This window comes from Perognathus longimembris, chromosome 6 (assembly GCF_023159225.1).
Source record: "Perognathus longimembris pacificus isolate PPM17 chromosome 6, ASM2315922v1, whole genome shotgun sequence".
Lineage (NCBI taxonomy): Eukaryota > Metazoa > Chordata > Mammalia > Rodentia > Heteromyidae > Perognathus > Perognathus longimembris.
The window spans coordinates 28,995,806-29,022,298 of record NC_063166.1 but is presented as its reverse complement, the minus strand read 5'-3'; the positions used below and the strand labels follow the sequence as shown (position 1 = coordinate 29,022,298).

At 43.8% G+C, this 26,493-nt stretch overlaps 1 protein-coding gene and 1 pseudogene across 3 annotated transcripts in view; both read left to right on the top strand.

The window, feature by feature from the left end:
• Positions 1-26,207, top strand: part of Gcnt2 (glucosaminyl (N-acetyl) transferase 2 (I blood group)) — an 80,039-nt gene extending 53,832 nt beyond the window's left edge. For all 3 annotated transcript variants that reach the window (XM_048348490.1, XM_048348488.1, XM_048348487.1), the window contains exons 2-3: positions 21,261-21,353; positions 24,747-26,207. In XM_048348490.1, coding sequence (XP_048204447.1) covers positions 21,261-21,353; positions 24,747-24,937 — 284 coding nt within the window. In that variant the 3' untranslated portion in view covers positions 24,938-26,207. The remainder of the gene's footprint in view (positions 1-21,260; positions 21,354-24,746) is intronic.
• LOC125353038 lies at positions 12,637-13,132 on the top strand (annotated as a pseudogene).
• Positions 26,208-26,493: the final 286 nt, after the last annotated feature.

The window sequence follows — 26,493 nt, the reverse complement described above, 5'->3', positions numbered from 1 at the left end:
GCTAGGCAGCTGAAAACAGAAGGTAGCCACAGACTTATGGTTTGATTCAGGACTGGGCTTCTCTTCAAAACTTTCCCATAGGTGGTTTGTGACCTTCAGTGCCTCCTTCTGGGGATGTCCCAATACCCTAGTTTCCACTATTGCACCTTAGGGTTGTGGGTGTCAGCCCTGTGTGGTGCTGTATTTGTCATTCTTGAAATAACATCTGGCTCTTACATACCATGTAGCCTTATGTTGACTGTTTCAAGTGCTGCTTGACTCTGCTTTCATATCTGAAAGTGTACTTAAAGCAGTAGGACTATTTAGGTCCCTGATAACATAGCATTCCTGAGAGCTGAACTTGAGAAATCCATTTAGGGCCAGAAAAGAAGACTGGCAAGGTGTCTGGGGACAAACAGGCCAGCCCATGAGTTTATTTTCAGAGATGCTAAGTTATTAGGTCACAAAGATTCCTGGGAGGGGGAGTGGACCAGCATTTATCACAGTGTGGTACCCTGTTATTTACAAATACCTATTTTAAATGTATGCAATTATTCTTCTACCCAATGAATTTGATGTGGTTTCTTCTACTCAATGTTCTATACTGCCTCATAATCTCGGTAATTGTCATGTACAGAGGGAGAAAATAAGAATTAGATTGAAGTGAGGCGCTCATGTTGTTTACAGCTTCCTTAAGACTAAGCTGGGAGCCTGGAGGCTCACACCTATAATTCTAGCTGCCAGGTGGCTGAGATTTGAAGATGATGATTGTTCAGTGCCAGCCTGGACAATAAAGTTCATGAGATTCTTATCTCCAGTTAACCACTAGAAAAGTGGAAATGGAGCTGTGACTCAACGTGGTAGAGCACTAGCCTTGACCAGGAAAGTTCAGGGACAGTACCCCAGGCTGCTCTGAGTTCAAGCCCCAGGACACACACACACACACACACACACACACACACACACACGCACCCACACACACACACATACACAGGACCAAGCTGGGATCTGATCCTGGGCTTGGGTGGTCTGAAGTTTTAGCTATTTCACTTGCAGCTGGAAAAGAAGGAATAATCCTTTCTTCTTTCCTGCTGATTGAAAGTAAATTCCTAGAGAGGAAAAAGGAGTGAAGAGTTAGGAAAAGGACTATTGGGGAAAAATAAGGAGGGCTGTGGAATCACGTTCCACTTGATCATTATTTGGAAATGTGTGTGTGTGTGTGTGTGTGTGTGTGTGTGTGTGTGTGTGTGTGTGTGTGTATACAGCAGGAACCTGAGAACCCACTGTGCTGAATGGAGGTTTACGACAACTGCTGCCGGCTTCTAGGATTCCTTGTGTCCCATCTGGTACAGGCTTTCATCTGTCCCCTTTCCTGGGCCAGTGGATGCTGTAAGTGAAGAGGAGGAGAGGGAGAAGGGGGAAGGCAGTAGAAGAGGAGGAAGAGGAGGAGGAGGAGGAAAATAGGCTCTTCTGCCTTCTTCCCACTCCTTTTCTCTGCCATTGTGATACATGCACTTGGCTCCATTCTTTTCCATGTATTCTCACAAGACTTTTAGGATCAAACAAGCTTCTGGTCAAAAAAAGGGAAGCAAGATGCCCTCTATCTTATTCTATAGTGCTGAGGCGGGAGTCAGGGCCTGGGCATGGTGGGCAAGTGCTCTGCTACCAAGCTCCATTCCCAGCTCTACCCCTCCCCAGCAGATGGAGGTGAAGACCCAGAAGAGTCTCTGAGGAACTGCATATAGGATGAGAGATTTATGCTGTGACAAGGTCCTGGTTTCCCTTCCCAGCACCAAAATAAATAAAAAGCAAGAAAAAAAAGCTGGGTTCTGGTGGCTTATACCTGTAATCCTAGCAACTTTGGAGGCTGAGATCCAAGGATCAAGGTTCCATGACAGCCTGGGCAGGAAAGTCTATGAGACTTTTTATCTCTAATCAACCACCAAGAAAAGCTGAAATTGGAGCTGTAGCTCAAATGATAAGAGTACTAGCCTTGAACCGAAAAGCCTAGGGACAGCTCCCAGGTTCTGAGTCCCTAAGTTTGAGCTCTAAGGCCAGCAAAAAAAAATAAATAAAGCCAGCAAAAATATTAAAGATTCAAAATGTTTAAAGATCGTGTTTCGGCATCTGCCAATGCTCTTGTCTCCTAATATATACTTCCATAAGTATTTCTTGTATTTATGAGCACAGTATTAATTAAATAGCATATGGAAAACATTGCAAAGAATTTTTTTTATTACCTTCAACACCCAGTTATGGTTTTGTGTTATCTTCAGGGCCATAACCATACAGTATGATGTGACCTCAACTTCCTGAGCCTCTCCCACCTCTATCCCCACCCTCTGTCTATCTGCCTCCTCCACCCCACCCCCAGTAGTAGGTCTTGAATATGGGGTAAAGGCAATGTCCCTTACCTTTTTCTGTTCAAGGCTGGCATTTTATCACTTGAGCCACAGCTCCACTTCTGGCTTTTTGGGGTTAGTCAGAGATAGGAGTCTCATGGACTTTCCTATCCTGGCTGGCTTTAAACCGAGATCCTCAGATCTCAGCCTTCTGAGTAGCTAGGATTTCAGGCTTGTGGCTGATGCCCCAGCTTCCTCATCTTTTTAAATATGACCTCTCATAATTTATGCTCAGGAACAACTTAGCCCTAGACACTTCTTCAATTTGTCCCCTTTGTACTTCTACAAATTGTCCCTTTTGTTCTTGGCTTTTAATTATCTCATAAAATATGACTTTCCTCCTGTTTCTACCTAACCTCTCTTGCTTCTTGGGTACCTGTGTTGGGTGCCACTTTCTTTTTTTATTATTTATTTATTTATTTATTTATTTATTTATTTAGCCAGTCCTGGGCTTGGACTCAGGGCCTGAGCACTGTCCCTGGCTACTTCTTGCTCAAGGCTAGCACTCTGCCACTTGAGCCACAGCTCCACTTCTGGCCATTTTCTATATATGTGGTGCTGGGGAATCGAACCCAGGGCTTCAAGTATAAGAGGCAAGCACTCTTGCCACTAGGCCATATCCCCAGCCCTTTTTAATTTTTTTTTCCTTGGACTCCTGGGCCTTGGACTCAGGGCCTGAGCACTGTCCCTGGCTTCTTCTTACTCAAGGCTAGCACTCTGCTACTGGGGAATCGAACTTCATGTATTCGAGGCAAGCACTCTTGCCACTAGGCCATATTCCCAGCCCCGGGTGCCACTTTCTGAATTGTCGTTTATCATGTCTTCCACCAGACACTTGGGTGTTCTAACTCTATTTCTCCTGTACCCAAGGTCGCTGCTGAAAGCACTGAGTTATAATGACCTGTTAAGGAAATATCCCTTGTCCAGTAGCTCAGCATTTGGTCTTAGGAGGAAGAAATGCTACATTGGTAATTTTTTTTTTTTTTGCCAGTCATGGGGCATGGACTCAGAGCCTGAGTACTGTCCCTGGCTTCTTCTTTTTTATTTTATTTTTTTATTCCTGGCTTCTTTTTGCTCATGGCTAGCACTCTACCACTTGAGCCACAGCACTGCTTCCACCTTTTTCTCTTTATGTGGTGCTGAGGAATCGAACCCAGGGCTTCATGCATGCTAAGCTAAGCAAGCACTCTACTGCCAAGCCACATTCCCAGCCCGTTACATTTGTACTTGTGTACCCCTCAAAGCCTCCACACTGCCATTACCACTGAGCATGCTTGTGATGGGAGAATGTGCATAGTGCCACTTGGCTGTGGATTGGACCTGGGGAGAAGAGGAATGAACTGAATAGTTGGTAGGCACACTTCCAAGAGTCCTGTAGTTTGGGCCCTGTGGAACATACTAGGAACCCCAATTGTTCTGGAGACTGGGGAAGGAAGATAACAAAATTCAATGTTAGTCAGGAGCAATCTATCAAGTCTCTGTTTCAAAATTTTCTTTTAAAAGTGTGTGTGTGTGTTTGTGTACACTGAGGATGCAGCTCCTCAGAGGTTGAGCTCTTGCCTTGAATATGTGAACTTTTTTTTTTATTATTAATTGAACATAAATTTTTTTACAAGGTGTTGTGAATATGTGAACTTTTGATCCCAGCAACCAACTCCTTTCCCCTCCAAGGTCTCACACATGGCAGGCAAGTACTCTACTATGAGCTACATTCCCAACCTTTGGCTATTTTTAGTTATTTATTAATTTTTATGTTAGACCTGGGGCTTGCACTCAGGGCCCAGGCACTGTCCTTCAGCTTTTTCACTCAGAGCTAGCATTCTACTACTTCACCCACAATTCCACTTCTAGTTGTTTGTTTTATGTCAGTTGTGGGGCTTGAACTCTGGGCCAGGATGCTGTCCCTGAGCTCTTCAGCTCAAGACTAGCACTCTACCACTTGACTATAGTGCCACTTTCAGTTTACTGGTGCTTAATTGGAGATAAGAGACTCACAGATCTTCCTGCCTCAGATAGCTTTGAATCTCAATCAGATCTCAGCCTCCTAAGTAGCTAGGATTACAGGTTTGAGCAACACAGCTCCACTTCTAGTTTTGTTTTGTTTTGTTGGCCAGTCCTGGGGCTTGGACTCAGGGCCTGAGCACTGTCCCTGGCTTCTTTTTGCTCAAGGCTAGCACTCTGCCACTTGAGCCACAAAGCCATTTCTGGCCATTTTCTGTATACGTGGTGCTGGGGAATTGAACCCAGGGCCTCATGTGTACGAGGCAAGCACTCTTGCCACTAGGCCATATCCCCAGCCCCACTTCTAGTTTTTTTGGTGTTAATTAGAGACAAGAGTCTCATAGACCTTTCTTCCTGAGCTGACTTTGAACCTCAATCCTCACATCTCAGCCTCCTGAGTAGCTAGGATTACAGGTATGAATCACTGGTACCTGGCTGCCCTTGGTTGAGACAAGATTTGATCCAAGCTGGCCTTAAACTCAGAATCCTCCTGCTTCATCCTCTCAGTTGCTAGGATCATAGCCCTGTATCACTACAGTACCTAACAAGAGGATCATTTTGACACTAAGTAGGTAAATTATCATTTGGAAATATATAGCCTACCATAGCCAGGCCAAGCAATGATACCAGTCACAGCGACAAGGGGGGAGGGATGAGAGGAGAGAGCCTGAGAGAGATCTAAAAAATCTAGTTCACACGTAGACAATCTAGGCCCATGATGCCATGGGCTGCAAATGCCAAGAGAAACACCAGCAGACACCCTCAGTGAGTTTCTGCTGTACACCCACATGACTTAAGTTTACCCCATAGTTGGCATTCAGTCAACCCTATGGTTAATACCATTCCTGCATGAACTCACCATTCAAGAAGTGACTGCTCCTTAGGAAAGAAAGGAAGACAATAGGAATGGGAAAGGATAAGAAAAGACAATAGAAAGAAACTTAAAACATCCCTGCAGGTGTAGCTCTTAATAAGTGTAAACACCAGGCTCTGGGGAAGGTTTGTGTTCTCTACCCAAAGGTTCCCTGGGCCTTAAATCTGGGCATGGCTGGATCTGACCCAGTCCTTTTCAAAGTAAGCATTGTGTTCTCTGTACATTAGCCCAAATTTAGAGTTCCATTTCTAAAGCCACACAGAAAGCTTTCCTTCATGTCTATTGTTAGTCAAGACTGAGAATCCTAAACCCTAAAGGAAGCAGTGTAAAGTCAGGCGCAGTCAACATCTCCGGAACATTTAGGTCTGTTTTTCTGTGCTCATAGGGCTACCCACATTGGCACTAGTTTTGTCAACGTGGAAACCATCTTACAACACATACATTCCATGGGTTTTTGTTCACTGAACAGAAAATAAAAAATAGGCTATAGTTTCTTGGGGCCCAAGGGCAATGTTCTTGGCCAGGCCCAGAATGGAATGCCCCACTCAAGGTGCCAGGGGGCAAAGGGCGGTGTCCTTGGCAAGGCCCCAAGTGGAATGCTCTGCTGGGGGCAGAGGGACTTTCAGCTGCGCCCTCGTCGGAGTAGCCTGCCTGCGGGCAAGCAGGTGAACACATACCTGGTACTTTGCTTCACCTGGGGAAATAAGGCAGTAGTCAGTCCTTCACAGATAATATTAAAAACATGTAATCAATGTGAACTGAATTTTCAAAACACTGTATTAGCACTGTGGACCTGTTTGGCTGGTTCAGTGTGTGTGGTAAAGGTTCTTCCTAAGCCAGGAATACAGGCATTCAGGTAGGACCTTGGGGGAAGATTTGTATCTACAATGCTTCCAGCTCTTCAGTACCTACATTGAAGAGTCTATGACAAAAAGATGCCAAGAGGGAAAAGTTAGATTGTAGAGTACTTCCATAGCCAAATCATGCTGAAGCTATAGGCATTTGAAGACTCATTTGTGGTGTTTGCATTCTTGGCATCACCAGAATATTTAAATTCATCTCCTTCAGTGGGGGAATCTGTGCCCAAACAATTCTGGCCTCCACCCTTCAGAAGGAAAAAAATAGAAAACATGAATCTTTAGCTTTGAATCCCTAACCTTTAGTATATTTTACAAGGCAAGAAAAGATGGATTAAAGGGTCTGTGGATATTTAAGTAAATATAAATACAATTTTGATTGACAAACATCCACTGAATTGAATTGCCCATGACCTTTATCCTGCAGAAGGGATTAATATAGCTCTAACAGGTATGATCATTTCCTCAATTCATTCAACTAGCCATCATTCCCTAATAACCCTATGACTAAAACTTCTTTAGCTTTTCATCACCAGGCACCAATAGCACACAGCCTATAATCTGAGCTATTCATGAGGCTGTAAGCCATAGAATGACCCTGGTACCCACAAAAAGAAAAAAAATTTTTTCAAATTGGGAATCATTATTAGAGCATCAACAGTCTGCAGATGGGGACTCCTGTCTCAAAGATCTGCAGCCCCAAACAGAGCTTGAACCAAGCTTTTAAATACAAAAACCACACCACAGTGCTTAGAGACCAAGCCTTAACAAAAGCAGGCCATATTTGGACATACTTAGGTACAAGCTCCATTATCAGCAGAACTTTTCCGTCTAGGTAGGATATGCCTCAACCTTCCATATAGGGGAAACCTTAGAGGCTATGTAGAGGCAGGTAATTCAAGCCATTTAGGGAGATAATTGAAGCAGAATCAGAGCATTTTCTAGGCAAAGCTTTCCTAAGGCTATGATGTCCACATTTCCCTAAAGCAGAGCCCTAGGCATTTGCATTCATTGAATGGTCTCTCTCACCTTTAGGCTTTGCCACCCTGGCTGGTGAGCTCCACCCAATACAAGGCACCAGAATGGCAGTAAGAAGCCACTCAGAAGCTGGGTGCCAGTGGCTCATGCTTGTAATCCTAGCTACTCCAAAGGCTGAGATCTGAGGATCATGGCTCAAAGCCAACCCCTGCAGGAAAGTCCACGAGACTCTGATCTCCAGTTAATCACCAGAAAACCTTGAGTGGCACTGTGGCTCAAGTGGTAGAGTGCTAACCTTGAGCCGAAGATCTCAGGGACAGTGCCCAGACCCAGAGTTCAAGCCCCACAATCAACAAAAGAAAACAAAAAAGAAGTCCCTTAGACTCAGCCTCCTTGCTTCATTAGAAGCACGCAGAACTTTTTTTTTTGTGGTGGGGGGAATTGGTCGTGAGACTTGAACTCAGGGCCTGGGCACTGTCCCTGAACTCTGTTGCTCAAAGTTAGCACTCTACCACATTGAGCCACAACTTCATTTTCGGTTTTTGAGTGGTTAATTAGAAATAAGAGTCTCACAGGGACTTTTCTGCCCATGCTGGCTTTGAACTGCAATCCTGAGATCTCAGCCTCCTGAGTAGCTAGGATTATAGGTATGAGCCACCAGTACCTGCTTTTTTTAAATACAAAAATGTAATACTACATCTCAATGACTCCTTTAAACGATAACATATTAACTGCATATGAAAGCAGTATATATCAATGTCTGTAACAATGATCAACACATACTCAATATCTAAGTTACCTCTGTCACATTAATATCTCTACCCTATTCTCTGTACATAATGCCAAAACATTTGCTTCCATCCGCCTTTGAGTTTAGTGGGTTTGAGGACCAGACAAATTTGGGTTAAGTCTTCGCCACCGCTCCCTCCCCCCCAACTTGGAGAGCCCAAGCCTTAGTTTCTGCTGAGTCTCACTAAGTTTAGTCAACTCTGTGATAGTGGGGATAACAAGTAGAACTGAATTCCCAGAAAAGTTTAAGAGTACTCAATAAGATGAGGCATATAGTACAGGAGGTCCTGGAGCTGAGTGGGCCTCAGAGTTCCCCACAGGGCCAGCTACTGCACATTGCTAGGCCGCACTTCCCTATCTCTGCTTCTGCAGGTCAGGAGCAGTCTCCAGATTTTGTGTTTCTGAGAAGTTCCCAGGTGAGATGGTGCAACTTATGTTGTGCCAAGTCGTGAGACCACCACCAAGAAGGCCACCGAGACTCAGATACTCCGAAATGCAAAAGCAGGGCAAGGCTTTATTTAAGCGAGCTGCAACTCGGGCCTCGTCCTACCCACCGACACAGTGGAGGTTAGGAGGGAGCCCCGAGCTGTGATTACACAGGGCTTATAAAGGCAAAGAACAAGGTTACAACAATCAGGTGTTCAAGCAAGCAAGATTAGGACACAGGTACAAATCTGATTGGCTCAGGGTTCAATTCTAAAATGGGGTTCACGTGGTAAAATGGGGCCTGACTTCAAAGTCTGGCACTTCACTTGTCTGGGGAACACATTTTCAGAACTGCATACCAACACCATCTTTTACAGACATTGGCTTGTTTGGGTTTCCAGGAAATGTGGATTCTGTTCATTTCTTGGGGGAGACTAGCTGAGGGGAAAAGTAGCCAATAGCAAAAATGAAAGAGAGTTTCTATAAGGAACACTTGATAGTGGTGGCTTGTGGCTGCTGTGTGTGGGAAATAGGATGCTGAGAAGGTGAAGTGCCAGATTTTGAAGTCAGGCCCCACTTTACCACGCAAACCCCACTTTACCATGTGAACCTGAGATAAGCAGGCCCTGTGAGCAAACCCAGGACAAGCTTATTAGGGCCCAGCCGGTCAAGAACTCTAACGACTGGGAATGCTTAACTCTAACCACCCCTAGAATGCCTCGAGCCCTGAGTCAATCAGATTTGTACCCGTAATCTTGCTTGCTTAAACACCTGATTGCTGTAACTTTGTCTTTGGCCTTTATAAGCTCTGTATAATCGCAGCTCGAGGCTGCCTCCTAACCTCCGCTGTGTCGGTGGGTAGGACAAGGCCCGGGCGTGGCCCCGCTTGAATAAAGTCTTGCCTTGCTGTTGCATTTCGGAATGTCTGAGTCTCGGTGGTCTTCTTGGTGGTGGTCTTGCAACTTGACACAACAAAGGTAGGGGGGAGGGCCTGGATGAGCTAAATCCAGTGATTAGTGTTAGCTCAGCTTCTACTTGTTTCCTGAACTTGATCATCAAACGTTAAACTCTTCAACTTGTACAGTCACAAGGATGATGACTACTTAGAGAGGTTGAGAATTAAATGGGAAAAACGGTGGGGGTATTAAAAGGTTAAATATTCAACAAATCGCTAAATTGACTGTGCAATTTTCAGAAATGAGTAGCTTCTCTATTTAAGGAAATGCAAAATTCCAGTATTCCTGACTGTCTTGTTGTGAATCCCATGATAAGTGTTTATTACAAATTCATTAATACAGCCGGGTGCTGATGGCTCATCTCTCTACTTCTAGCTACATAGGAGGCTGAGATTAGGCTGGGAATGTGGCTTAGTGGTAGAGTGCTTGCCTAGCATGCATGAAGCCCTGTGTTCGATTCCTCAGTACCACATAAACAGAAAAGGTCAGAAGTGGAGCTTTGGCTCAAGTGGTAGAGTGCTAGACTTGAGCAAAAGGAAGCCAGGGACAGTGCTCAGGCCCTGAGTTCAAGCCCCAGAACTGGTTAAAAAAAAAAAAAAAGAAAAGAAAAGAAATAGGATCAAGGTTCAAAGCCAGCCCAGGTAGGAAAGTCTATGAGACTCTTATCTCCAATTCATCACCAGAAAACCAGAAGTGGAGCTGTGGCTCTGGGTAGTAGAGCACTAGACTTGAGCAAAAAAGCTCAGGGACAGCACCCAGGCTTGGCCTAGACCCTGTCCCTTAGCTTTTTTCCCCCTGAAAGCTAGCACTCTTCCACTTGAGCCATAAATCCACTTCTGACTTTTTGCTGGTTAATGAGAGAGAAGAAGAGTCATGGATTTTCTTGCCTGGGTTGGCTTCCAGTAGTGATCCTCGGATCTCAGCCTCTCCTGAGTAGCTAGGATTACAGGTGTGAGCCACTAGCACCCTGTAATAATACAATGCATCTTACTTCCATCTTTCTCCCTTATCTCTCCCAACTCTCCCCCTCCCCTCAAGTTACATGTTCTGTCTTTACATGTATACATTAAATATTATGACTACATTAACTCACCCTTCCTGTCACCAAGGAAGGGAGGTCCCTTGACCTCTCCCCATGTTTCTATATTGAGATCATGTTACAGGAAAGGAGCAGGAACTGGGCTTACTTAGTTAGTTTATGTTTTTTTAACCCTGCCATGTTGCACTGTAAAGGACTTTAAAAAGATCTGTTTAAGAACACAGTTTCATGGGAAAGGAAATCAACATAGCCAGGACTTGAGAGGAAGGAGAACCTTTGCACCATTATGTGGACAGGTTTGTGCTGGCGCAGCCATATCCTTCCCATTCTGGTTGTCCAACTTCCCCTGTGGTAAAACCAGTGTTCCTTGTCCTAGGTACAAGTACAGTGAGATGTTTTACCTCTTATTACAAAACACGTATCCATGTACACAGTAGTTCAGAGGAATGGACAACTGTCCTCTGTGCCATGGGTCTGTCCACAGCCATCCATCTGTTACAGAAATCTGTTACAAGAACACTTAACAGTTGCCATTAAGTCTTTGAGTTGACTTTACAATTCTCAAAAATGAGAAGCATCTCATTTCAAGGAATGTAGCAGATTTCAGTATTTCAAAGTCCTTCTCTAAATCCCATCATAGCAATTTGTGGGAAAGTGATTTTCATCTAACTTAAACTTTTAAAGTGTTCTACTCAGATTGATTTTTGGGTCTGGGCACTGCCTTTGAGCTCTTTTGCCCAAGGCTAGTGCTCTACCACTCTGAACTACAGCTCCACTTCTGGTTTTCTGGTGGTTAATTGGAGATAAGAGTCTCATAGACTTTGCTGCCTGAGCTGGCTTTGAACCATGATCCTCAGATCTCAGCCTCCTGAGTAGCTAGGATTACAGGCGTGAGCCACCAGTGCATGACTACACATGCACTTTAGCTTCCTAGAAGGAATAGACTTCTGCTTGTTTAAACTTCCATTTCCTTAGCCTTCCCTTTTTGTGCAGAAATAGGAAAAGGATATGGGACTATGGTAGTAAATTGGTTAGTGGGATGGGCATTTCCAGGTGCAGTGTTTGGGGTACCTTGTTAACTCCCCTCCCCTCCCCTCCCCTCCCCTCCCCTCCCCTCCCCTCCCCTCCGTTCCCTTCATGGCCTGGGTACTAATTCTGAGCTCTTTTGCTCAAGGCTTCTGTTCCACCATTTTGAGCCACAGTTCTACTTCCTGTTTTCTGGTGGTTTGTTGGAGATAAGAGTATCACGGACTCCCCTGCCTGAGCTGGATTCAAACCACAGTCCTCAGATCTCAGCCTCCCTAGTAGGTAGGATTACAGGCATGAGTCCTGGGCATCTGGCTAGACAAAAGTCTTAAGGAAGCATAATTTCTCATTTGGTTGCTTAGATGTAAAATTGGAAGTAATGTTTAACAAATTACAGATGAATTTTTGATTCATAGCCAGGTAGGTGCAGCCTGGTACTTTTCTTTGAAGGTGAAGAGGGAACTTTGTGTAGAGCAAGATAAAAATTTGACTACTGGAGTCATTAAGGACTTTTCCCCAGGTAACAGACAAAACTATACAAGCTATGCTCAGTTCCAGTGATTCCAATAAGGGCATGCCTGGCCATAATAGAAAAATTAATAGTATGCTTTTACTAAGCACAAGACACATAAAAACTGGAGGGGGTATACGATGCCACTTAAAATACAAAATACCTAATTCAAATTGCAAATAAATGCCCAAATGAGATTCAAAAAACATTTACTGCTTGCTTTTCCTGTAAGTGGCCTGAGGTAACCTGTGAAAATTGTTCACTACTCTCTAGATCCAGAAAACCCCACAAAATCATGCCAGTCGAGAGGTTCGAATCTTTGTGTTCACTTTAAGAACACCAGAGAAACATCCCAGGGCTGGGGATATGGCCTAGTGGCGAGAGAGCTTGCCTCGTATACATGAGGCCCTGGGTTTGATTCCCCAGCACCACATATACAGAAAACGGCCAGAAGTGGCGCTGTGGCTCAAGTGGCAGAGTGCTAGCCTTGAGCAAAAAGGAAGCTAGGGACAGTGCTCAGGCCCTGAGTCCAAGGCCCAGGACTGGCCAAAAAAAAAAAAAAAAAAAAAGACAAAAACCTTGGGGCTGGGGATATGGCCTAGTGGCAAGAGTGCTTGCCTCATATACATGAGGCCCTGGGTTCAATTCCCCAGCACCACATATATAGAAAATGGCCAGAAGTGGCGCTGTGACTCAAGTGGCAGAGTGCTAACCTTGAGCAAAAAGAAGCCAGGGACAGTGCTCAGGCCCTGAGTCCAAGTCCCAGGACTGGCCAAAAAAAAAAAAAAAGAAACATCCCAGGCCATCAAGGGGATGCATATCTGAAAAGCTACCAAATACCTGAAAGATGTCACTTTAAAGAAGCAATGTGTGCCATTCTGGTATTACAGTGGTAGAATTGGCAGGTGTGCCCAGGCCAAACAGTAGGGCTGGACACAGGGTCGGTGGCCTAAAAAGAGTGCTGAATTTCTGCTGCACTAGCTTAAGAATGCAGAGAGCAATGCTGAACTGAAGGGTTTAGAGGTAGACTTCCTGGTCACTGAACACATCCAGGTGAACAAAGCACCCAAGATGAGCCGCTGAACTTACAGAGCCCATGGTAGGATTTAACCCATACATGAGCTCCCCTGCCACACTGAAATGATCCTTACTGAAAAGGAGCAGATTGTTCCCAAACTAGAAGAGGAGGTTGCACAGAAGAAAAAAGTATCCCAGAAGAAACTGAAGAAACAAAAACTTATGGCACGGGAATAAGTTTAGCATAAAATTGCAAATAAATGAATGTTACCATTATTTTAAAAAAAACACAAAAGCATTTACTATGTGATGTTCAAGTATGCTAAGTGACAAAATGTCTCTAGTTCCCAATCTAATAAAACGTCCTAGGAGAACAGTTGTTGAGCTGGGCACTGATGGCTCACACCTGTCATCCTAGCTACTCAGGATCACAGTCCAAGGATCACAGTTTGAAGCCAGCCTGGGCAGAAAAGTCCCTGAGACTTTTATCTCCAATTAGCAACCAAAAAAACAGGAAGTGGAGCTGTGGCTCAAAGTAGTAGAGCAGAAACCTTGAGTAAAAAGACGCTCAGGGACAGTTCCCAGGCCCTGAGTTCAAGCCCCATGACTGACAGAAGAAGAAGAAAAAAGCATACAAGTACTTGAGTTCGTTTGACTTAAGAGAAACCCAAAGTATATAAAATATATATCAATGGTGAAGGTGACTTGTTAGCAAGGGCCAGTTGGCTAGTGGGTATTATGCTGTTGGAGGGCAGAGGGGGGTAGTTTAGTGATAGAATATATGTTTAATATGGCCCTGGGTTTAATCCCTAGCATCAGGGGGAAATTTTTATTTAAAAAAAAAACCAAAAAACCTTATGGCAATAGGCACTTGGTGGCTCATACCTGTAACCCTAGCTACTTAGGAAGCTGAAGTCTAAAGATCAGAGTTCAAAGCCAGCCCAGGCAGGAAAGTTCATGAGACTCTTATCTCCAGTTGGCCAGCAAAAGGCCAAAAATGGAGCTGTGGCTCAAGTGGTAGAGCACTAGCCTTGAGTTTTTGAAAAAGCTAAGGGACAGCGCTCAATTCCTGAGTTCTAGTCATTTTTTTCTTTTTAAATGTTTTCTAAATGGTGGTTACTTGCATGTGTGTGTGTGTGTGTTTCTACTTTGTACTTTTTATACTTTTGTGCCTTACTTGAATCCATTCTCATGTGCCTTTTATTTTCTCCACAAGTTATAGAATACTCATTTTAATAGGGAAGAAGTAAAAAATAAAAGGTAAGTGTGCCAAGGGGTTTGCAAAATCAATTTGTCTCTTCTTTGAACTTTACTTTTGAAATCCCTGAACAATAAAACATAGATCCAGTTGCTGTTGTTTGACGAAAAGTAAATTCTCTCCTTACTTGGTGAAGAATGGTCAGGATAATGTTCTATAGGGCTTCAGCCCTATGAAGAAAATATTCAGTAAAAGACTTCTGGAAGGATGAATGTTCTCCACATAGCTACTCATGTCAGTCATGTAGGCATTTAGGAAAACATTTCTAGTACTTGTGCTCAGACCAGGTATTCCTGAGGGGTGAGGGGGCTCAGGCTTGGTGAGGTTTTGTTCATCTGTTTATTTCTTTGGGTGGTTGGTTGGGTGGATTTTAGTTTTCTAAGACAGGGTCATGAGGTGTGGCCTAGACTATCCTGGAACATTCTGCGTAGCCCATTGTGGCTCCAACTTGAAATCCATCTGCCTCTGTTGCCCAAGTGCTCGGATTATAGGTATGCTTCACTGTATCTGGTTTATATCTTAAAAAAAAATAGCAATCAGGGGGCTGGGAATATGGCCTAATAATGGCAAGAGTGCTTGCCTTGTATACATGAAGCCCTGGGTTCAATTCCCCAGCACCACATATATAGAAAAGGGCCAGAAGTGGTGCTGCGGCTCAAGTGACAGAGTGCTAGCCTTGAGCAAAAAGGAAGCCAGGGACAGTGCTCAGGCCCTGAGTCCAAGTCCAGGACTGGCAAATAAATAAATAAATAAATAAATAAATAAATAAATAAATAAATAAATAAATAAATAAATTAGTAATCAGCAAAACAGGCTACAAGTTACTTGACACTAATTTTTTTTTTTTGGTCAGTCCTGGGCCTTGAACTCAGGGCCTGAGCTCTGTCCCGGGCTTCTTTTTGTTCAATGCTAGCACTCTGCCACTTGAGCCACAGCGCCACTTCTGGCCATTTTCTGCATATGTGGTGCTGAGGAATCGAACCCAGGGCTTCATGCATACGGGTGAGCACTCTTGCCACTAGGCCATATTCCCAACCCTGACACTAAATTTTGTTATCATTAATGTTCAACTTTTTGTGTGTGTGTGTGCCAGTCTTGGAGCTTGAACTCATAGACTTTCGTGCCCAGGCTAGCTTTGAACTGCAGTTCTCATATCTCAGCCTCCTGAGTAGCTAAGATTACAGGCATGAGCCACCCGTATGTGGTAATGTTCCACATTTTAATCATTAAATAAAATCAGCAATGAGCAATGAACATTTTGTGTATTTCTTTCATTGAATTCTTAGCATATTCACAGTTGCTAAGTCGCCAAACAAATATATGCTCATCTATGTCAATGAACTTACTTAAAACAATATAATATTAAAGGAAGTTTTATAGGCTGGCATAGTTGATGACATTTTTTGTTTTTGTTTGTTTATGTGTGTGCCAGCACTGGGGGTTGAGCTTAGGGCTTGGGCATTGTCTCTTCGCTTTTCTCACTCAAGGCTGGTGCTCTACCAATTGACTTCCTGCTGGTTCTGCCCAGGAGATATTGGGGCGAGGGGGTGATAGATAAAGAAATGCACATGCAGTGAGAGCTCATATTTAATACTTTAATATTAAATAATATTCCAGTACCACCATGGGGGGGGGAGAGAAATGAGTTTAACTGACAGACATGATGAAATTGAAGATATCTCCCCCACTTTCTGCTTTTATGGGCTCAGATTGTCCTGGGGCCCCCAGAAAGGAACAGAACAGAAGAAGAGCACATTTCAAAGAGGTGGATAACAGGATGCCGAGAAGGGGCCGGTGTGTGTATGTAGGAGAGAGAGATAACAGTGGGTAGATAAGTCTTTTGGTAAGATTACTCCAGGTCAGACATTCAGCCTGAGCTGAGAGGTTCAAGGCCAGACTAGGCAAAAAGTTACCAAGATGTCTGTTTCAACCAGTAAGAGCTGGATGCAGTGGTATGCACCAAAGTTCATAGCCCACGCTAGCCTGAGCAATATGTGAAACCTTATTCAAAAAGTAACTGAAGCAGAAAGGGCTATGGGCTGGGCTCAATTGGCAGAGCACCTGCCTAACAAGCATAAGAATAAATAGGAAGAAAAGAAAACAACTTGCATATATATTTCCTAAGTGAAAGAAAGTGAACTTGTTGCCACACACATGTCTCCCATAGTGAAGATCAAACCATGTGAGAACAATAAGGAGAAGTTAAGTCAATATAAATAATGCTTGCATTTCAAAGATCATATTTATTTATTTAATAAACACAATTACCAAGGCTGAGACCCAAGGAAAACATTCCTGATTACTCTACAAACTTTCTCCCAAATGTCTATTTACGTAGACCTGTGAAGAGCAAATGAGAGAACTGTATTTTTTTTGAGTGAAGTGTTTTCTCTAATAATATTGTCAGTCTTCTTTTTTTGCTGCAACTAGCCTAGAAATAATGAAAAGGAGGCCCTTCTTAGGATGCTTGTGAACGGAGAGTAGGTTCATACCCATTTAGCCACAGATCTACTTCCTAGACTCCTGACAAACAAGAATAACAGTAGCCAGTGACTGGGTGTGGAACGTGCCTATAATCCTATCCATGTGAGAGACAGAAGATTGTGGTTCAAAATTAGTAAGACCACCCCTCCCCCATATCTCAACAAACAAGCTGAGTGATGGCAAATGTCTGTTATCCTAGTTATGTAATAAGAATAAATAGGATTGTTATTCAGGCTGGCCCCAGACATAAACAATATTAAAAATAATTAAATATAAAAGGTGGGAGACATGGTTTATGTGGTAGAGTATCTGCTTAGCAAGTTCAAGACCCTGAATCCAAACCTGTTACTTAGAAAAAGAGAAGAAAGAAAAGAAAAGAATAATAGTAGTCATACTAGCAAGAACAAGCCAGCTGCTGGTGGCGCAGGCCTGGAATCCAAACTATTCACTTTTCAGTAAATTGTTTTGGGTGTGACCAAACTACTCAGGAGGATGAGATCTGAGGATCATGGTTCAAAGCCAGCCTGGGCAGCAAAGTCCATGAGCCTCTTAACTCCAGTTAACCACCAAAACGCTGGAAGTGGAGCTATGATGCAAATGGTAATCCAAACACAAAAGCTAAGGGACAGTGCCTAGGCCCTGAGTTCAAGCCCTGGTCTGGCATGTGCATGCGCACACACACATACACAAACAAGCAAGATCAAGCATAGAATTAATTCCAATATTTTTCAAGTAGGAGCCGTATTCAAGGAGATGATACTGAAATCATTTTGGCAGTCTGGAGCCATAATGTTTTTAGAAAATGAAACTAGACTAGACAGGAGCACAAAACAAACAGCTCATCTCATGTGATAAGCCTAAGTATTGCCTTGCAATCTATGTGGATGGGGAAGACAGATGACATCATGGTTTTCCCGTGGTTTGCAGTCTAAATTGAAAATCACTTATCTAATCTATGGACGTCACTGAAGCAGGGAGTGTAGAGATGTTCAAAGATGTCCAGCTGGCTAACAGCAAAGCTAAGAGGAGTTGAGTTTCAGGACGCCTAGGTCAGTGTCTGTTCTATCAGAGATTGGACTAAGGTAGGTCAATTTCACAGAAAAAGAGGAAAGAGATTTAGAGTGAGAAAAGGCTCAGTGAGTAAAAGGAGCAACTGGATGCTAGAACAAGGGATAGGGTAGGTAGGTGGCATCTGGCTGCTTGTATCTTTTAATCCAAGTCAAAATAAATTGTTTATGGGCATATTGTACTTTTAGGTGGTTCTGTCTTTGGGCTAGCTTCCAATCGTAATCCTCAGATCTCAGTCTTCTATGTAGCTAGGATTATGGGAGTGAGCATGTGCCCTTTTTTTTAAAGTGGTGCTGAAGAACCAGTTTAGGACTTGGGTGTATCCTTAGCAAGTAGTCTCTCACTAGACAAGAAGTTTCATCTCAAAGGTTTTACCACCAGTATAGATGACAGAAAAAAAAAAAAAGAAAGAAAAGAAAAAGACCAAGGATACCTAAGCAGTTGCTACAGGGAAGTTGGAAATGAGTTGACCGTTACTAAAAGGGCAAAAGAAATGTGCCCAAATATTGAGAAGTAGGACCTTATTCATCTTAGGTTACTGTGGCCTTCTGGAAAACCAGGGCAGATGTGTCTGATGGGTACAAGCTATGCAGGCCTCACCATCAGCTGTAGAGGCTAGTGAATGGGCATTGGGTCATTTCTCCCACACTGACTGGAAATTTCTAAGCAGCCAAGTGCTGTGACTTCAGTGGTACTGTGAGGAGCCAGGAACATGCCCTCTGTGGGAGGACTGTCTCCTAGCACAGGGCAGCTTCTCCCCACAGCTCTTGGGTGGGCAGTCTTCAGGAAGTACTTGAAGAGGTCTATTAAAATTCAGGGCTGGGGTGCTGCTGCATAGTAGAGCATTTGCCTAGCATTTACCGGGCCAGATGAATTACCAAAAAAAGAAATATGCATAACCTGTTCCCAGCAGTGGGAACAGGGTAACCAAATGATGTAAAACAGCCACATTCCAGAATTTCAGGGAGCGGAGAGCCTCTGGAGCTGTGGGTTGTGTGGTACCATAGGTGTGGGATGGGACCAGGGTTCAGCATTTGCCACAAGCTCCTGCATGATGCAGATCTGTGCTCCAAGTTCAAGAAGCCCAGGGATGGCTGGGTCTATCCCCATGCCCACCAGAGCTCAGAGCATCAGAATGCTTTGAAAAAGTCGGAGATGGATCAGGTGGCAAGGTTGGGCTCAACCTTCAGCTAGAGTTCATTCCTATACGGCTCAGGAGCCTGAGATCCCAGTATCACAGTTCAAAGTCAGCCTGGGCAGGAAAGTATGAGGTTTTTATCAATTAATCCGCAAAAAGCCATGGCTTAACTGGTAGAGCACCAGCCTTTAGTAAAAAAGCCAAGTCTGAGTGCTAGACCATGAATTCAAGCCCCAAGACCTGTACCCAAAAAGGAAAAATTGTTCAATGTCTCTGCCCCCATCCCCCATCCCCTTCCACTTTTATTTTATTTTTTTGTGTGTGCTAGTCCCTCGTGTTTGAACTCAGGGCCTGGTTCCTATACCCAAGTTTCTTTTTACCAAGGCTAATGCTCTACTACTTGAGCCACAGTACCACTTCCAGCTTTTTCTTGGAGATAAGGATCACATAGACTTTCCTGCCTAGGCTGGCTTCGAACCACAATCCTCAGATGCCAGCCTCCTGAGTAGCTGGGATTACAGGCAGGAGCCACCAGCACCCACTCCCTTCCACCTTAATACATGCAATATTGTAATGCATAGACATGGACAATACTCAAACATAACATTTAATATTTACATGTTAGTATTTAGATGTCTGAGGCCTGTCATTGATTATGGAAGTTGAGGTATGGAATTTCACACCCAGGTAGTTACTAGGGGAATGTGTGTATTCAAAAGACAGTGAGTCATTAATTATAAATGTAATGATCTTATCTCTGGAATAACAGAACTGTGTTTCTGAGTAAGTCTGTTGGTGATAATAGAAATGAGAATGAGAGAGGGGGAAAAATCATCTTAAAGGCGAAGAGATCCTTTGTCCAGGGATTGTTTTATTCACACATTTCTGATGCAGTTATTATTTAATCTAAACAGAGTTAAGAACACCACCCACGTCAGCTAGTCTTGCTGACGTAAATAAAATAAACCAAATTCTCTGTCTTCATTCCAGATTCCCCTCCCTTCATACTTGCCTTAACTAAGGCAGGTTTTAACATAAATTCTTTAAAGTTTATGGCAAGAACAAACCAAGAGCTTCTTTTAGGACAAGCAAGCACTATTTTTTTAATGCCAGTACTGGGGCTTGAACTAAAGGCCTAGGTGCTGTCCTTTAGCTTTTTTGGCCAAGGCTTGTACTTGAGCTACAATTTCACTTCCAGCTTTTTGCTGGTTCATTGGCGGTAAGGGTCTCAGAGACTTTACTGCCTGGACTGGCTTCAAACCACAGTCTTCTTTCTGGTCTAGCTAGGATTACAGGGGTGAGCCACTGGCAACCAGGTTAAAGTTTTAAAGTATTTAAATGAAGTAATAAGAAATAATATTTCTTGAAGTGTTTTTATTCAACAACAACAAGAAAATGGCTCTTGCCTTACAGAGAACCCTAATGGTTAGAGAGTCGATGATTTACAGGAAAGACTGTAGTTTGAAAATATAACTTTAGTTGGGAGACATGCATCCCATTCTATATTTAGATCATCCTATAATTAACATGAGACCACAGGGCAAAAGAACACAGCTGTTTTTCTTTTGAAATGCACATTTTGTGCTAATGTTTTGAAGAAGGAAACGTTATATTTAAATTTAAAAGCCCTATCTTATTAATTGGTTTTATCTAACCTGAAGAATGAGGAAGGTGTAAGGGAGAATGGTAGGGGTGGGGGAATTGGTTGGAATACATTATCTACATGTGTAGAAATGTTACAACATATAGCTAACATATGTTAATAAAGAATTGGCCTAGAGCTAGGAATGTGGCTTAGTGGTAGAGTGCTTGCCTAAGCATGCTTGAAGCCCTGGGATTTGATTCCTCAGTACCACAGAAATAGGAAAGGCCAGAAGTGGCACTGTGGCTCAAGTGATAGAGTACTAGCCTTGAGCAAAAGAAGCTTAGGGACAGTGCCCAGGCCTTGAGTTCAAGCCCCAGGACAGACAGGGGGGGAAAAAAAGGTCTAGTCTGATTTGTTTTTCTTATGAAAAAATCTATTCAAGTACTTTTTCTCATGTTAGTATGTAAATTCATTTTCTGCTTGCTACTGTAATCAGTGACCACAAACTTAGGTTAAACAACGTAAGTGTGTCTCATCACAGTTTTGAGGTCAGAGGTTTGACCCTGGTCTCTCCGGGAAGAAGTGGCTACACTGACGGGGTTGTGTTCCCACTGTGGGCTTAGGGTACCTTCCTTGCCCTTTGTAGAGATGCAAGGGCTGCTCACATGCCTGGCTGGTGGCCTGTTCCCCACCCTCAGACAGACCACAGTGGTGCATCCATCTAACCACTGCTCACATCAGTGCACAGCGAGCCTGGGAGGTGTGAAAAACGGTCCACGGCATGAAAAGAAGCACGACAGGGAGGCTGAGCGGAGGAAATTGACAGCCTTGTCCCCTGGTTCTCACTCTGCTCTTCCTTATCCACCTTGCAGGAGTTCCGGGCGCCATGCCCAATGGGTCCTGGACTGGCAACCTTCGGGCCGTGAAGTGGATGGACATGGAGAATAAACACGGAGGCTGCCATGGTGAGGCCCACCCCTACGTCAAGCTGCTGTGGGGGCTGGGAGAAGATGTGGAACAAACACTGGGGTTCTCAGAACAGCAGGGATGGGGAGATCAATTGACTCATTGCTGAACAGAGAAGCCACTCTCTTGAAAATACGTTTCAATATCTCAGACATTCTCCACCCTGACCTAGAGAGATGGAGAAGGAACTTCTGATTACTGTAATACTTTCTTGCTAGTCTCTGCTTTCTGGGGAGTTTGTTCCTTATAGGGTTCCTTTGGTGATTGTAGCTATTGCTATTGGAAGAAGTGACGTCATGTTCTCAGAGGGAGCGCGCCGGCCCCTCTGCTCCTCCGCAGGTAGGCCTCTAAGGGGCTTGGAGAGCTGCAGGTGTTTGTCACTGCTCTAGCACAGGTGACATTAAGAAAAGAGGGTTTGTCTTCCAAATAGACATAGACTAGAACTCTTAGGGCATTTTCATAGAATCTTATCAGTCCCAGCAATCACTCCACTCAGAATACTGCCTGGTATACCTAATATATATGTGTATTATTCGGCTCAAGCTGCTATAACAAAGTAGCACAGATTGGTCAGCTTACACAATAGAAGTTAATTTTCTTGAAGCTTTGGGGGCTGCTTCTTTCCTAGTCTTCTCCTTTTGGCTTATGAATGACCACCTCTTCCTTCCTTGTGTTCCCGTATGGTCTTTCATTGTGTGTCTATCTTCTAATTTCTTCTTCTCTTTTTCTTCTTCTTGTTCCTCCTCCTCCTCCCCCACTTTCTTCTTTTTGGTGCTGGTCCCCAGGCTTGAACTCAGGGCTTGGGAACTGTCTCTGAACTTTTATTGCTCAAAGCTAGCACTCTACCACTTGAACCACAGTTCCACTTTTGGCTTTTTGCTGGTTATTTGAGATAAGAATCTTGAAGCTTTTCCTGCCCAGCTGATTTCAATCCATGATCCTCAAATCTCAGTCTCCTGAGTAGATAGAATTACAGGTGTGAGCCACCAGCACCCAGTTTCATCTCATTTTCTTTTAAGGATGAAATCCTTACTGTTATCATTTTCATTTACCTCTTTAAAGATCACATGAGAAGTCATCAGATGAATTTGAGGGCTACACAAGTCAGTTTCTAACAACAAACAGTAAATACTGCATGAATAAATGGGAATGCATAGTACATGAACTCAAATACAAATGAATATTCAGTGATGGGCGAGTGAGGGAGAAAATGGAGCTTTGGCCTTTCCCCATTATGGTGACAAGGCTTTGCTGCCACTTGCCATTGAATCCAGGACTTCACTTGTCAGTTTGTGTTACCTGCCCTTGTGCCAGGTGGAAGTCTCAGCTCTCTACTACACTCCAACCTCTTTCTCTTGACAGTCCCGACCTTCCCCCAGGGACATCACTGTCAAGATGTCACTGAATAAACATGTCCATTTATTCCAACCACATTCACATCTTTACCTCAACTCACCCACATTTTCCCCAGAAGGGGCATGCCACTTGCCTGCCTTTTCGTGTGGTGACTCCTCCATGGAAGGAAGGGGATGGACAAGAAGTCACTTTGCTCTTTGATCTCCTGTGTTTTCTTCAGAAAACTGTCACCATCAGTCAGGCTCTGGGTCTTTGCAGTATGTCATCTCCTCCTCACCCCTTCCTCAACCACCTGTTCCTTCCTCTTGGGCCCTGTGTGCCCCCTCTGGTGTTGTTGTGCAGCTGTATCACTGGAGGACCTGTGGCATCGTCACCTTGCTGCGCTAGCTTTTCCAAGCCTCCATCGTGCCAGAGGAAATGTGCTTGTAGTCCCGTTATTGTTTCATGCGTCCCCATCTTCTCCCCACGTGGAAAGTGAAGACAGATTATACTAGCATTCCTATACCCACCTTTGGGCTGGTTTTCTTTCTTAAATTAATATAATTTTATTGTTATTATTTACAGAAGGATTACAATTCCATTGTGTGTGTATGGGGAGTAATAAGAGCTACAAGAGAAATGAGTGAGGAAGAGGAAGAAGCAATCAGGAAGGCTTCAGCCTCTCAGAGACCTGAGGCCGAGCTGCAGGAGGCTGAGGATGTGTGCAGGGCGGGCTCAGGGGGGATTCTCAGAGGAGCACTCCTGTGTGTGGGAGTGATGCCATTGTTAAGGGCTGAGAGGAGACAAGTTCCACTTAACCATTGGAGAAGAATATCCCTTTATTGTGATGAGCGGGTGGAATACTGACTGGGCAAGGGGTGAAATTGAGGAGCCCACTTATTACTGCCATTCAGACAGGAAGATGGAGGTGCGTGGGACCACGGTGCTGGCAGTGATGGTGGTGAGAGGTGGTTCAGTTCTGTCAGTTTTGATGGTTGAGCAGACAGATTGTTAATAGAGGTGGGGTGAGAAGCACTTCGGGCATGAAGAATATGAACTGATGGGGAAGACATGGAAAGGAACAGGCTTGTAGGGAGGAGATTAACAAGTTCAGTGCTGGACTAGGAATGTGACTTAGTGGTAGACTGCTTGCCTCGCATGCATGAAGCCCAGGATTCCATTCCTCAGTACCACATAAACAGAAAAAGCCCGAAGTGGCTCTGTGGTTCAAGTGCCATAGCCTTGAGCAAAACAAGCTTAGGGACAGTGCCCAGGCCCTGAGTTCAAGCCTCAGGACTGGCAAAAAAAGTCAGTGTTGCCAATCATCAGTGGCTCACACCTGTAATCTAGTTATTCTGGAGGCTGAGATCTGAGGATCAAGGTTCAAAGCAAGTCTAGGCAGGGAAGCCTGTGAGATTCTTATTTCTAATTAACTACCCAGAAAGCCAGGTATGGAGCTGTGGCTCAAACGCTAGAATGCTAACCTTGAGTACAGAAGCTCAGGGACAGTTCCCAGGCACTGAGTTCAAGCCCCAGGACCGGGGGGCGGGGAAAGTTCAGTGCTAAAGGGTATGATGCTTCACACCTGTAATCCCATCAGGAAGATCATAAATCCAGGCCAGCCCGGACTGCATATTGCAACACTCTCTCAAAAAAAAATCAGTTCTGACATACACTGGAGTTTATTACACATGTAAGTAGAAATATAAAGTAGACCCTTGGATAGGTTGGACCAGAGCTCAGGGAGGAGACTTAGCAAATGCACTCAGAAAACCCATGAGTATGTATCTAGAACATCTCTTCCATAACTCATTCCCTAACACTGGGTTCCCTCATGTGACCGACTCCCTTGGATTGTTTCACTCTCGTCTATTCAAATCGTATTTGCACTCTTGTCTCAGTGAGCCAGGACTGCCCAGTCATAATTCATCAGAATTTCCTAACACTTGGCACTGCATCCCCTCCCCTGTCATCACTCGTACGGTTCTGACAGCCCCATTGCCTTTGACCTTGCAAAACAAGCATGTTTTGACCATGTTTTCTTCTCTCCTTTGCAGGTCACTATGTACATGGCATTTGTATCTATGGAAACGGAGACTTAAAATGGCTGATTAATTCACAAAACCTGTTTGCTAACAAGTTTGAGCTCAACACATACCCCCTGACTGTGGAATGCCTAGAACTGAGACTTCGAGAAAGAACCCTGAACCAGAGTGAAACTGCAATACAACCCAGCTGGTATTTTTAATGGATGCTCTGAAGGGTGATGACAGTTGGAATGAAGATCGTCTTTGTAAGAGACTTTGGCTTTGGTTATTCTAAGGGATTTAGGACCTGACTACAGAATGACACCTACAATATCCACTAGACACTGTGAAAATACAACAGGATGGCTGGGTAGAGCAGTCCTGGCACTTTGACCAGCCTGGCAATTTCTTCCTGCTCACCTCTTTATTAGGCTATTATTATGATCAGTGATAAATTCAAATGTTACTATTATTATGATCAGTGATAAATTCAAATGTTACCAGATACTTATCATATAATTAGATCCTAATAGAAAGGAAAATGGTAGACAATACCTAGGAAAATAAGACATTTGGTTTATTTGAAGAAGTAATCATTTTTTAAATTTTTTAACACATTAACAATCATTACTCTGTGCACAAGCATATATAGGTATAGCAACAGCTTTCTGGTTAATGCATTTCCTTTAAACAAGAACAGATCTTGAAAGGCTGGGGTGTGGTTCAGTGGTAGAGCACTTGCCCAGTATTCTTGAGGACCTGGTTCAATCCCTGACACTTGCAAAACAAACAACCTACAGACAAAACTAGATCTTGTTGAGTTTCAACATGAGCATACCAGGCTCCCCATGTCTGAAGTTCTGCACATAAAGCCATTAGCAAGACAGCGTGTGTGCTAAAAGACAAGAGCCACTGTCCACTGCCACAGAGAAAAGACCTCGGGGATACCATACGTTCCTTTGTTTTATGCCAGAATGGCCCCCATTCTCTCTTCCTGTTCATGGTAAAGTCCTCCCAAGAAGGAAGGCATCCTGTCACCTTCGTTCTCTAGTCTAGTGGAGTCTCAAGTCTGGAACACCTTGAATGAATTACTTCTGGGACTCCATCCCAGCAAATATATCCTTCTGTAGAGACCAAATTCAGTCTTGCAATGCTTTTAACCACACTATAGAATGCTCTGGGAACTTTGCAATGCCTGGTGCTGATAGAATTGCCTCCCTTTTTAAGAGCTTTTGGCTGCTGTCATGCATGCCTCACTCATTCATTCATTCATTCAGCCCACCTGCAGTGATATTTCTGGAGTACATTGTGGTTCTCCCCCAGACATATGCTGAAGGAAATAAGAGAGAAGACTTAGCCCAATACTGATGGTTCACACTGGTAATCCTAGCCACCCACAAGGACCCAACAATCACAACTTAAAGCCAGTCCCAGATGGAAAGTCTGAGAGACTCTTATCTTCAATTAACTGCCCAAAAGCCAGAAGTGGAGGTGTAGTTCAAATGCTAGAGCTTCAGCCTTGAGTGAAAAAGCTAAGGGAGAGTGTCCTAGCACTGAATTCAAGCCCGAGTAACTTCACAAAGGAAAAAAAAAAAGTGAGAGAGAAGCCCTTTCAGTCTCAAACTCTTCATGATACAGTCATCCTTGGAAAACCTGTTCCAGAGAATCCTACAAAGTATCTCTATCAAATCCATTCCTAAAAAAGGAATGGTAGGTACAGTGATCACAAACCAAGGAGATTGAAGTTATAAACTGAGTTAAACCAGAAGTGATCCAA